Source organism: Neodiprion pinetum, chromosome 6 (genome assembly GCF_021155775.2).
Source record: "Neodiprion pinetum isolate iyNeoPine1 chromosome 6, iyNeoPine1.2, whole genome shotgun sequence".
Classification (NCBI taxonomy): domain Eukaryota; kingdom Metazoa; phylum Arthropoda; class Insecta; order Hymenoptera; family Diprionidae; genus Neodiprion; species Neodiprion pinetum.
In genome coordinates, this window is record NC_060237.1 from 17,151,304 (window position 1) to 17,165,882 (window position 14,579).

A 14,579-nucleotide genomic window follows, 5' to 3' on the forward strand; every position below is an offset into this window, starting at 1 on the left:
ACGGTTGAGAACGCAGTTACATGTACGTGAGATGACACACTTGAATGGGTAAAGGGATAATTCGATTCTATGAGATGGTAAGTCTCCGTGACCGGAAAGAACCAACGATAAATGTTCGAATAAACTAAAGAATCCACTCGGTATTTATTTTTGTGGACAACGTATCTTGCAGAAAGTTCCGGAAGCGTGTTTCGCCACGTTACCACAAGTACTCACTCGAAAAGACGGAGTCACGCGGCACGAATAAGTGTAATGTGTTTCCTTGAGTATGTTGCGTTGCAGGAGTGTATGTGTGTGTCTTTTTCGAGGCGGCTTACCATAACGTAATGCCTCTGAATTTCAATTTTCTCACTGGCCAATTTCTCGCACTCCAACTTTAGGCTGTTTGGGGAGAAAATGTTGGATTAATTCGTTTTTTGTTTTTTATGTTTTTCTACAGTGTTTACTTTTTCCTGTACGTGCATATTGCATATAATTCCATTTCATTTTACTTTCTGTTAATCAAGTCATTATTTTTTTATTTTGCTAACGGTATAAAGCCTTAAGAAGATGCCTTGATCGGTTTCGACGTTGAGATATAAATCTCCAAATATCAAAGTCCATGTACCTCAAACGCAAAAAATCGCTTAACAACCCCATCCTATATACAATTCTGAACAAAATCACTCCAATACATTTTCGTTAGATGCAGAAATGAAGAAATGGCATGGATTCTACGAAATCGAAATAGTAAATTCGTGGATTTCGTGTCATTTCTTTAATTCTGCGTTAATTGAAAATGCGTTAAATTGGTTTTGTTCAGAATTGTGTATAGAATGGTGCTGTTAAGCCCTTTTTTGCGTTCGAGACACGTAGACTTGAATATTTGGTGATATATACGTCAATGTCAAAATCTGCCAAGGCACCTCCTCCTTTGTGTGCTAGTCTTTCCACTTCTTTTGTTATTCGCAGCTGTTTATTTAAATCGAATTTTTCTTTGTTTTTAGGAAATACTTGATGTAAAACGAGACTGTCGTATGATTTTCTCGATCACCGGTGCCTCTTTCTCAGGTTAACGATAAGTGTAAAATGTTTTTTCACAAGATTTTACAATGACTTTCCTACGATGTGAATATTCGACGTAAACATTTTATATAAAACGTAAAACTACGACGAGCTTCTACATTCGCGTTAATGTTACCCTTGAACAGCCGTTGAAGATATATAATATTATACAACATATACAAAAAAAAATTTCTACATCCATCTCATTTTACACCATTGTGTAATTATATTCGACTATATTCGAAGTAGGAAGATGTATGAAAAATTTAATTCTGCGTATTGTCATCACAATTTTTGGGTGACAAAAAGTTGGCTTTGCTAAAATTCTGACTCCCCATTTCTTTCTTCCATTGGTTCCGAGAAATAAATTTTCGTGAACTAAAAGAGTTCGACCAGAATTACAAATAAAAAAGTTTCGCCGTGCAAAAGTAATGTACTAAAAATTCTTCCATTATTGTATATTCTTACAACGGTATTGCGAGGGATCGACTAAAGGAAGGTGAATTATCAAAAAATAAAAAAATTTCACGTTCTACTAATCGTAAATGATAACTACTACCTAACTAATTTTCAATCAAGATCTACAATTTGAATGTTCTTCATTAACAGGCCGGCACAACAAACTTTTGAGATAACATCGAATTTATTTTTGGTATCCGTACGTTGTGCCGATGCGTGTAATGATATATTATATATAAGGTACACAGAACAGAGCAAAATTTGTTGCGGTACAACTGTGACACAAAGGGAAAAAAGAAAGGGATGGACGGTAAGAAGAATTCATTCATCACTCGAGGTACCCAGTGGAGAGAGAGCGAGAGAGAGAGAGCGAGAAAGAGTTTTGTTGGGTATCAAAAGATCTATCTCACGTCCATAGGCAAGAGTATTCCAGACAGGAAGCGGTACGAATCCTTTGAGAAAGTGTTCACAAGTGGCACATTATTTGCCGGCATAAATACCTAGGCACTCGGTAATCATTATTATTCTACGCGTTAATTATGGCATCTTATTTATAGCGGCGAGTATCAAATAAATTCTTAACAAAGGTACGTACACTTTATGCAATGTTATACATTACACGGAAAGGTGTCGTTGCAAAAGAGAACCTGTCTCGATTTTTTGGGGCAAGTTTTAATTAATGGCAAATCGAGCGTGATTCTGCTAGTGGCACCAAGCAACCTTTTACACGAATAAAAACCTAGTTTGATAAACTTTGGTGGTATGACTTTACCCAGACATTTGAGTGTTTGTATGGGAACAACGTGCCTCATTCGGTTGCATGATCGAGATAGCGTTTTTGTTCATTTTCTTAGAGTTTATTGATACAGCAGTCTCTGTCCACTCGATTGATTACAAAATGGCTGCAGTTACGACTCGGCGTTAATCGACAATGAAGGAAATTGAAACATGCAGGATAAAAATCCCATGAATAACTTGAGCTCCTTTTTGCAATAACACATTCACGTTTATTGCCTGTTATAACAAGTGTACAAGCTTCGCTCGCTCTTTTTTACATCTGTATACATACGAGGGATACGTCTTAATGCGGTAACGGAAATTTAGATCGAACATTATTCTCGATCTTGTTTATGGCCTTAATAAAAAGTAAAACCGTTTGCCTAGGTTCAGGTTTTTCTACACTTGCGATAATTTTTGATATCTTTACGTTTTTAAATTGTGTTTTTTTTTTTTTTTAATTCCATTTTGGGTAATTACAAACCAACCAACTAGATTGATTCGAAAAATAATTAGAAAAGTAGGAATGAAATTGAAATTTACGAGGCATAAAATGAAAGTATTAATACATTGCTTGCTTCATCAATTATGCAAGGAAAACGTAAGGAGGAATGAGTACATTCTTTTTTTAATATCAACGATGTTGAAGATGGAAGGAAGCTATCAAACGTTCGCAGCTGCAGACTACTTAAACTTATCGGCTTAGTTTATTTTGTGTTCATTTTCATGCAAGAAGTTTTGGAAATTGTTTTAAAAAATGCAAATTGTCATAATTTGTAAGAAATAATGTTGTGTATTTTATGGTACAATTTGTATGTTATAAATGTATTAACAAATTGTAGAGCTATTTTTAACCAGTAATTTTGAGTACAAGCAATTCGAGTTTTTAAGTATCACGATCGGTTTTCATATCCGCGAAATAATAGCCAATCGAAAATATATCGGTCGACAAGAGTCGCGAAAATCAAAGAATTCATAAATTCTAAAATTCATTTCCAGGATCTCCAGCAAAAAAAAAATAAAAATACATACGTCACCCAAATCCGTGGACATTAAGACGCGTAATTAAATCAAGCAGGTTGTTGTTCCGAGAGGAGACGGTGAAACTGTGCAGAGTGAATAGCCAACCACGCATGCGCAGAGAAATAACTGAACTCAATTGGTCGGCGAGATCGTAATGGTAGCGATATATCCGTCTGCAACACAGGGTCGCCAACTTGCTCGAAACGGAGCAGGAAATGTCAAAGTCTGCCGCGTCAAGCGCCAAATTGAAATGATGTTTTTACGACGACTCGTAACAGCTGTCAATCGTCAGTCAGTTGACGATAAAAGTTTTCCAAGCCTTCGCGAATCACGTCGAATATTTGAAATACGATTAATAAAAAAGTAAAAATAATTCAGACCACCTGCGTAGCGTTCACTATTCACACGTTTTATAAGCGAATCCTAAGGTGGCCAGCCTGCATGAAAAAAAGACGAAGCTCGCGCATGCGCATTCCGAAGCTCAATCTGCTAATAGTTTCACTTCATTTGAACTTGCACGTGAGAATTGGTAATTTCGCGTCAGACCGTGTGAAATTTTGCAAAATTTGGAACAGTAAACGCAAACACGTCTAGGTGTGCCGATAGTGGCTTGAATACTTGCGCGTGTGCATGTAGCGGAGTTTGCCCGAGAGAGAGAGAGAAGGAGAGAGAGAGGAGAGGGGGGGATTCGAAATGTGGTGGGTGTAGTGCGCGTAGCCTGCATCATCGCGTCACCGGAGCTGCAGCATTGTAGTTTCCCTACCTCTGGCCTGTGTGCACAGTTGCCAGTTGAGCAAATAATTACATCCGCTCGTTTCGCGTGCTCCTTGTCCAGCGCTATGTACGCGGGTGCGTCACTCACAGATATAATAAACCAGCGTAAATACTCAGGTAAGTACGCGGACGTGATCTGGAGTGCCGAACCTCGCTGTAAACGCGAGTGACTTAATCGTCGTGGATCTGTCGTGGGTGAATTGAGCAATGGAATCGAACTGATTGCGAGGCGCTGTCGGCTTCATGCTCAAGATTATTCGGATAATACGAGCGATGAAGATGGTTAAACGGTTTTGGAACACCGACTTGATTAGCTCACCCTAGCCTAGCCTGATCAGAGTTCCTGATTAGATCCTGCAGTTCGAGAGAGAAACGGAAAACGGTTTTGGCCAGGGCACAAAATGATCGAAACAAACAACGTTTAGTCCACGCAAATCCTTCTGATTCATTTCATATTACCAGATCATCTTAGGCGTGAAAGTGCATTTATTGTTAGACAACTTTGAGATTAACGCGTTAGAATCAAATTCAGTATTATACAATATGAAATTATTGAAATTCGCTCGAAATGGCATCATAAAATGTAAAACTATGAAAAATTTTCCCACGACAACTGACAAGTCCACTTTTTCAAGTGTACATGTACACGAGTTTTCCGTTTGCCAATAATGAACCGGACACTGGACTGTTTACGTTGACGAGAAGCTCTGCAGTCCTGTTGTCCGTGCAGATTGCATTTCGTTTTCAAGTCCCGACGTCGCGATGACAGGTGATCGGCGTACGTACAGAGAAAGAAATAGAGAGACTTGGCGAAAGGGACACAAGTTGAGAGAAGAGGATATTAGTTGTCGGGTAACGTTGGACATTTTTTTTTTCTCTTCATTTCGTTCAACGCAGCTGCATGTGTAAAATCGAGATCATTTTTCGAGGGTTTGTGAAATGATATTCAGACCTGGTTGTGTACCGGTATAGTAGATTAACTTTTTCCAGAAAAAATTCATTCGCTAAACGGTAAACAACTTACTTGTGGTATTGCGCCTGAAGAAAACTGAATTCTTCTTTAATCCTGTCGCAGGATTCTACAACCGTGAATTTAAACGGCTGCCCCGCTTGAGGAGGACCCTGTAACAGAGAAAAATTTGTCGGATAAGATTTACTGTAACACGAACTCTTGTTACAACAATTTACACTGCAGAAAATACTAGTGTACCCAGTAGAAAGTACTAGAACGTGTAATAGTAATAATACTGCAAATAGCGTAATAAGTTGGCCGCAATTTCCATAAGGAAGCAATTACTAATTGTAAGAGGAAACCGTGAAACTTGGTGCATGGTTGGACGCATTTCCATGCAGGTTGGCCACATCAGGCTTCAGGTGTAAAACCCGACATATGGAGAAGGTGCAAGTGATGCAAAGTTTTTTAGATCAAACAGATCTCAAATACTTTGCGTAGCGATTCGGGAAGATGTGCCAAACTTGTATCGTTAACTAACTGACGACCGGTGACTGCTACGAGTCGTTATAAGAGCATAATTTCAATTCGTCACTTAACGCGAGAGAATTTCACATGTCATTGTCCGTTCCGAATAAGTTGGCTCCGCTACTGTGTAGTCGAAAATATTGCCACGATAAGATGTCGCTGACCAATAGAGTTCAATTATTACTCAATCACACTCAAGTTTCGCCGTTTTCTCTTGGTACATAGGTGCGTAACGCCCCCAAATCATTTCTAACTTCATTATTTTATTTGACCATTTAAAATTTTATCCTTCTGATAGTATGTTATAGGGCGTAAAAAAAAACCTGATTCCTGAGGTTTTGATTTTTTTTTTATGAGCATTCTAGTTGTCTTACAATTCGGAGAATTTATTTTCTGGAGATGTAAGAAAAGCGATTGAAAAAAATTGGGAGAAGAAAAGTCAGCACAACGAGAATAATCGCAAGCGTGGGACTTTTGAGTTCAGTGTTCAAATCCCGATAATGAATTTTCTCCTGCCATTCCATTTTGTTCTTTTTCTGTTTTGAGTATTAAAATTGATTATTTTAAATGGGTTTTCTCCTATCTCAGGCTCAAATTCTTTTCTTTCCCCCTTACAAATAATCTACTTTGTCATTGTTCTCTGTGGCGCCCTGTGATACACAAGGAAAATGCAATCAAAAATGGTCTACAATGTTCCGTACAAAAGTCAAAGTCGTTCAAAGTATCAGGCCAATCTTCTTCGACCATGTTTTCCTATATCCAGAGTCGAGTCAGCACATCCGCGTACGTATGCATATATATTCAAATCCCGAAGCTAGACTGTAATCGCCGGGAATAGCCGTTAATCTATTTTCAATTTGAAACAATAATAAACCCCATGGGCGTATTTGGTGGAATTGTCGAGGTGGGGCGGAGCGGGAATGGCAGAGTTAAATAATTATTCAAACTTGACCGTCTAGCTTGTGGCTTTATGTGTTTACGTTTGCCCCGGGATGATTTAAGATGTTTGGACGTGGTTCGGCGATCAGGGCGATGCCATGTACAAACACCCGGCTGAACGTGGTTTTCCTCTCCCTCCCTCTCTTCCTTCACCCCCTATCGCACCCTCTTCTCGACGCCGACAGCCGCCCTAAACCTAAACCACCTCGTTCGCCAAGCCGCGTGCCCAGGCCGGTGTCTATTACAAAGGGAACGATTGTTTTCAACTGAATCAACACGCCGAGATTCCGGCTTAAACATACCACGCTAAATTAGTTCCCCGCACGTTTGTGCAGAGCTAGGAATATGTGCGACTGGTTAACCGTGTGCGTTTCCTCGGGCTTTTACCGCTGACGCGTCGGCATACCGACGTCTTGTTGTTGCAGAGATAGACCGAACACCCTTTCACGTAATTAATCGAATCCAAAGAAAAAAATAAAACAAAATGCTACCTTCGCATTTAGTATGGGTATAGCGAGTAAGAACAATCTACTTGGCTGGAAGAACCAATCTTGAAAGTAAAAACCTTGGATAGAAAAAATGTTCGTTCTCGCAAATAACTCAAAATTGGCTCGATTCATTTTGCTGAAAATCTAATTTCACGTCGGGTGGACGAAGTGAAATCAACGAATCACGCATCAATGAAATTGGTCTAAATCTTTGGCCGGACAAAAAAATTTCTTCTTCGTAAATGAGTTGAGGCTGGCTTAAGGTATTTTGCAGTAACTCAAATCAGATCTAAGTTATGAACAATTACGTCGATTGAGAGAAAGATCATTAAATTCGTTCATTCGGTCTCGAGGTATAGTCGATTCTCCTGACTTAAAATCGTGAAAACGTCAACTTTTCATTTCGGATATGGTTATAGTTCGCTTTGATTAGTGGGAATTGAAAACGTCTAGATTCTCTCACCCACAGACCGTCGAGAAAGAATTTTCGCCCAAGGTGTAAGACGTGTCAAGAACGGTGTACGTATAATATTAAATATATGTAAGCTGAGACATTACGCTTGTACGGTTTTAAGTTATTTTTGTCGAGCGTTAGCTCGTTACAGTCTCCAGCCACTAAGGGTAAGAAGGTTCTGGGGCGGCCAAGTCGCGTTGAGAACGTAGGAGCAAATCCTAGGGCTGCTGATCGGCAAAATCGTTGATCCCATTTGTCTCCGCAAAGCCGTTATAAAATCCAATTTATTTATTGGCTTTAACGCTAAGCTCCATTCACTTACGCCCGGCGCTATTATGCGACTATATACTTACGCTACATATATGTATACGTATACAATTATACATGTATACGCAAGCATACCAAGTTTCTGGTTCCCTGCAAAAGCCCGCCTTCGGCTCTGTCAATGCTCGCTTCCTCGCTTTCGCGAGTTAAATTAGTCGAACCTGCTAACCTAACGACTCACCTCCACCCCAAACGGATTACAAATTTCTTTAAATTCACACACCGGGAGAAAAGTAGGGGTGCTGGTCAAATTGTTTAAATTCGCCCAGACTGACCGTTAGATCGAAATTGAACAATTATCTTTACTTCGAATGCTCAAATTCTCGAATTGTTTAAATTTGGATATACGAATTTTTCTGAAAGCCGACTTCGAAATCATCAATATTTTGCATTAAACACCTCGAGTAAGAACTCAGAACTTTTCAACTCATCAAATATTATTTACCGTATCGATATCGCTTGAAACATGAATATTTACCATCTTTTTCACCATACAAATTGACTTTTATTTGCTTTTGCTTCTATAGCGCTAATTGCGTTACAAGAGTAATGAATCAGCCGATGAGATTGCTAGTTTTTATAAAGGTAGACTTTGATGTACGACATAGACGTCTACAAGTCTACGCTATGATTAGAAAATTATCATATTTCACGGTTTGTATTTGCTAATAACTATATATCACGCAGTATAAGCCATCTGAATACACCCTCCAGAGTTTGTGTGTATAGCCCGGTAAAAAAAAAGCGATGAAAATTTTGGCAAACGTCTATTTACTGCCGAAAAAATACCATTAAACACACGATTTAGTGAACGTCGTTCATCAAAGTTTGCACAGTACGTATGGTTTATTATTTAATTTAGAAATTTGAAAATATGCCACGTATAAAGTTCATGCAAGTTTGGTTACCTCTACTCTAGGTATAAGCGTGGAAATACGTACGGTCAAACTCTCCAGTGAATGCTTATTCATTTGTTGTTGACTCATAAGTCATAATTTTTAACATCAAATAATAACAAACTGCATTTCACCGCACGTATAATTGTGATAGAAACAATGCGAATGTTTCGCGGACGCAACACGTCTCATTTTGCATCTTAAATAAAGACAGTATAAGTTCTTTATGAAGAAATTCCAGGTCACCTCGCCCTCTCCGTACAACGATATTATACTTAAGAATATATAAGTGTCTTTCAAAGCGTTGAAACTTTTATCGGCAATATTGTACCAAGATACTCTCGACCATTCCGTGCACTTGAAGTCGAACACCTGAATATAGGTAGGCATCGCACGTATCCTTAACGAAAACTTTTTCTCTTCCGTGTAGCGTGGAAATGCGGTTCCGGTGGCGTTCCGAGCGCAGTGAATGAACCCTACGTAAATGGGGTAGTTCCACGGAAACTTTAGCGCTAGGTTTGGTGTTACCGCGAAGCCGCAAACTCGCGGTTTCAGTTCCGACCACCGCAGATGGCTAGCGAAAGCCGCACACCTCTACGTACGCTGCACCTACACCCTTTGCCCCCTCGGCCTTTAAACCTCACCGCTATCTATACTCGCGCCATGGAAGCCGACGTGTGCAGCGCCCTTCTACGCGTTCGTGGAGAGAACTGCGGTTTGCACACTCCCGTAAAGCTAGGCGGGAACTGGGAAAGGCTCTTCTTAGGGAGGATAATCCATAGCACTTTAGGACGCGTTTCATTCGCCGGCTCTTGAATATGCAGCTTTGGCTGCGGCTGCCGGCGTCATCCATATCGAATAAGCGACTCGAAATCCTCCTTCGCACTTGACATGGCTCTGGAGCTACTATATGGAACTCGAGCCCCAGATCTGTCGTTTCAAATCTGGCTGGCAGGAGCAAAATTCGTCCCCCCAGACGGCGTTGTGGTTAGAACCATGGACGTATAAGCAAACCCAAGGATGCTGGATGTACGTTGTATGTATACGTGTATCATCGTATATTGTGCCTACAGGTTTACCCGTAGAAATATACTAATCACGACGTTTATCGTTACACAAATACATGTCTATCAAAATATTTATAGTCGACGCTTGCTGTTTGAAATAACTAAGCATATAATGTGTCTCAATAAATGATCGTATTAAACTCAAGTATCTACAGTATTCTTCATTGCAGATAAATCATCAATTGTTACTTCACATTTTTTCTTTCTTTCTTCTCTTTTTGTATGAAATATTTTCCAGGATAGATTTTCTAGGTTAAATTGTGGATAACGGTGACGTATTTTTTCATAAATCAAAAGTTTGTAACTTGTAACTCACAATGATTATACATGTGCGAGATGTTTTGATCGATCGAAAAACTAACAAGTCAAAGATAAAAAATGATCTATACGTGATTTCCAAAAAAATCATTTGCAAATAATAACGACGGTTCACGAAAGTCGAATGATTTGATTTTATCTGCATTTTGAATAAAAATTATAAAATAACATGATCTCTTTCAAATTTCTCGATTTCCTACCCGAAATTGATGGTGTTTTAATATCCTCTTCATTCGTTAATAAATGACACTGTAGCATTAATTGAATTCGGTTGGATCAGTTTTAATGACCACTCTAAAATTACTATCGCGCGTGTGAAATAATAAAACGTGAGCACACCCAACAAACACGTTTTCACTGAACTAGCGTATACAGTAGAACCTCATTCATCCGAGATGATGTGAGGAGAGCGTACTTTGAACAATTAAAATCTCGTAAAATACGGTAAACGTGAACAATCCAAAAATCCATGATTTAGTCCACATCAATTACGTCTTCTACCGTATAACTTTGAACACATTTGAAAACGTGCTGCTTCTACAGGTCGCGTATTCGGCCGAAGGAATATCTTATACTTTCCAACACGTACGTATGCATTCATGCACCGTATATTACTACAGGTATAAGGCCATAGCGAAGAAAACCAAACCCTGAATTATTCATGGACGATCTCATCCTGCGGAGCGAGCGAGCAAACTGCCTGGCGTTCGTCGTTTTCTTTAACAGGAAGCATTCAGGCGACACATCGGACAGACCGATGTAAAGCGGCGTAGCACCGGATGTTCAGAGGCGTCGATTTGCGTTCTAAGGGTATAGAGAGAGAAGGAAGGAAGGGGCCGGGAAGTGTGCGAGGGGGAAAGAGAGAAGAAGAGGCAAAGCAAAGTGACGCCGGCCGGACTGTTTGCAGCGCCGCGACGCCTGAATGGGAAGAAGCACAGTGATTAGGCTTCGAATGTACGCGTAAGAGACGCGCGATCGGTCGAAAAAGCGTAGCTCGAAGGCAGCGCCTCCGTGGCGTAACCCCGAGTACTAATCGAAGACATGCAGGGATCCTGGATGAAACAGATTTAAGGACCACGGAGATGGACCCGCTTGTCAATCGATGTGATTTTATTCCCGCAACCAGATTTCCGGCAACCGCGCGCATCGTCCCTAATTTACATAAACGATACGCGTTTTTATTCGTTTATCACGGCGACACGCTGCAGGATTTCCATTGTTATACAATTACTACGAGGGGGAAATATGAATGGTCAAAAGAAGAAAACGACGAAGAATCCATGTTGGGTTTATCTTGAAAGTTGCAGAATTTAACCACGATGTTGAAAATAATTTCAATACGTGCAGATGTTCGACGTTTTTCTTATAGTTGAATTATACACGATTAATGGACCTTAATGTGAATGCGGAATTAGGAAACAAAAAATTTAAGAATTCAATGTCAAAAAAATCAGTAAAAGTCGCTGACGAATCTCTCGAATTATTTTTAAAACTTGCAGAATGACAAAATCTTGACAATTATTATTAACTTGTCGGTCAATCGGTAACTACACTTGTTTGTACTATACTTTTTTTTTATGGACTAGTTACTATTTATAATACGATGACTATGAATGCAAAATTGTCTCTATTTCTTAAGTGGAAAATTTTTAATATTATAATAAGTAGATCGAATATTTCCTTGTTTGATATTGATCTCGATTCTCATCGATCATCGCTACATAACTACGTGTGAAATTTCAATTCCCAATTTTCGGAAAATGTTTACCAAAACAGTTCCTAACTAATTCTAGGCGCAAACTTGAAAATCACTCAACGCTCGAAACGGTTCAATTAATAATGTAATAATAAATACAGAACGATCGCACGATGATTCTACAAGTGAGTGAAAAAATAACAAGGAGGCAAGCCTGCTGCAGTAGGTATGTAATTTAAGTTTTTATTATTACCCCGTTGTACGCGTCTATCAGCAACGACGTCCCCGACAACGATCCATCAACATTACCCACATATCGCCTGGCATTTTTATCCATCACTTATTAATTATACCCACCCCGTCCCTCGCCGTTCTTCTTCCACAGCTCCGTCGCAGCCCGCATAACGTTTTATCGTATAATTACATCTAATAACACAGTCGCCGATGGGCTACATGCATATTAGCGTTGGGACACACGGGATTCTGAACGATGCAAGAGATAGGGTGTTGGGGAGGGGAAGGGGAGATGGGAAGTGTTTCGTGTACGCATACGATGAGGTAGAGAGAGATAGATTTTCCCCTCGGTTGTTCGTACTTACGTGTAATAACACGAACGTACCTCCTGCTCGTATACCCACCTATACGTACGTACATGCACATCCAAGTTCGCCTTATTTTACCGCGAGGCACGTCACGATCTCAACGTAATGAGTAGAAATACACCTGACACGGTAGGCACATGTATATGTATACGTGTAAAAGGTATATAGATATGAGGAAACAACGTGGGTACCTATATAAACGTACAGGCGATCATCAGCGATAAAACCGGACGGCCGTTTAACCCGCCGCTGTGCTCGGCAATTAAAGCGATACAATCGTTTTATAGAACATAATGAAAGGTACGAGAAGCCGCGACTAGTCTATCCACACCTAGACACATGACTGTTCTATACAGGCACCTCGTGTTTCTTAATAATATGCGTACAGATAGAGAGAAAGAGAGAGAGAGAGAGAGAGAGAGCGGTAAACGATCACTTACAGGGCACATGCGGTGTAGTATATACTATACATTATCTACACATACCGTCTGACATTATAAGTTTCTGAGAATCGATCGAACCGAGTAATCGTAAATCGAACGGTACACATTGTCTGTGTATTTCATTCTTGCGTAATGAGCTGCTTGATTGAAAGAGGAAGACTGTTAACTTGTGGTGATGCAGTTATACGTAACATTAGCGCTGTAACAGGTACACAGCTTCGACTGTTTATAATATTGATGTCTCTGTAAAGTGAAGAATATGAAGAAAACGTAGTTCATGTATTTAAACCCTATATATGAATATTTTGGTAAAAATTACTATTAGTTCACACACTGAGAAAAATTTCATTTGTTATAGTAACTAGAAGAATGCAGTAAAACAGGTATCGTTAAAAAAAAAACTGTTTGAATATTGTTGGAATTACTCTTCGCAACTGACAGTCACAAGAAAATATAGTAACAGTGATTGTAACGAGAAAGAATAGTAACGGATACTAGACTTTCCGGTAACAGCTAGAAAACTAATTTTCATTTTCTACCTAGAACTATATTTTTCGATTGTTAAAAAAATTAAAATAGTTGAGGACTGAGCGGTAACCGAAACTAAAAATTTCTTTCAGTGCAACTAGGCCGTTAATTATATATCATCTGAATTGTTTTGAGAAAAAAATATCATTGCTTATAACACCTATCGAATTTATCATCAAACGCCTGAGACTTCAAATAGTTAGGATGCACAATATGCACATAGGCTCACGTATTGAAAGCATATATCATGTATATATGTATATATTAGGTTGACTCGAAAAAAAACTTTTTTTTTTTATTCTCCCACCGGCTAAAACTGAAGTTTGAGACCTCCAAATACACCATGAATTTTTGTAGAACGGTAAAAAAAATTCTTAGAGGTCGCAAAATTACATTTTCAATTTCCCATTTAAATAACATGGGAAGCAGCCTGTTTGTTCTGTCTGTATTTGATAAGTCACGAATCCGAAATCTTACAACAATGACCAATATATAAGGTGTAGGAATACGAAATTACGAAAACAGTTGGATCAGCTTTAAAACTAGTTTAATCTACTATCGCGAAATTTTTCAGATACATGATAAAAAATTAAATATTCCGCGCAGCACATCATTTTTTCCGCCATATGGGTAAAATATAACATAAAGGTGATGTTAGCATGCCTTACTTTTCTTTCTCTTATCCATCTTATTCTTTTGTTTAGATATTGTTCAATCGCATGGGGGAAAAGTTGAAAAATCTGCCTCTCGTCATCCCGCGTGCTTCTTTTTGGTCCACACAAAGGCAACCGGCATGAGCGATACATCCCCCCCCCCCCCCCCCCCCCCCTCCCAACAAAGACCGCAACGCGTCGTCGATTGGGGTCCGTATCTGAGTAATATAACACACGCACCCGTGTCGAGAGGAAAGAAAGGAGGGTGTTAGGGAGCCACTAAAGCGCTCTGTAGGAGGATAAAAAAAAAAAATTATATAAATGGCGATGAGGGGAACGGCGGAAGCAATAAGGGTCGAGCGATGCCCTCCATCCAGATAGTTGCATGTAATCGTGACACGTGAACCCGAAGTCTCGGATAAGTATGCAAATATGTCTTCGAACCCGCCGCGCTAATCCATCCGGGAATTTACAAATCCCTGCCGCTCATCCATAACGCGAACCGAATTGCAGCGCGTCTAGTTTCGTGCGTTTGCGATGCAGTTGTAGAGATGAGTGTACCGACAAAAATTCAATTGGTCATGGTTACGATAGTAGATATATATAGGGCCGAT

General features: G+C 39.5%; 1 protein-coding gene across 5 annotated transcripts in view; it reads right to left on the reverse strand.

Annotated features, from left to right (window-relative positions):
- Window positions 1-14,579, reverse strand: part of LOC124221456 (protein groucho-like) — a 133,180-nt gene that overhangs the window by 61,653 nt on the left and 56,948 nt on the right. For all 5 annotated transcript variants that reach the window (XM_046631511.2, XM_046631510.2, XM_046631508.2 and 2 more), the window contains exon 2: window positions 5,102-5,199. Coding sequence is in view for 3 of the 5 variants with exons in the window: in XM_046631510.2 (XP_046487466.1) it covers window positions 5,102-5,199 (98 nt within the window). In the remaining 2 variants the exon portion in view is untranslated. The remainder of the gene's footprint in view (window positions 1-5,101; window positions 5,200-14,579) is intronic.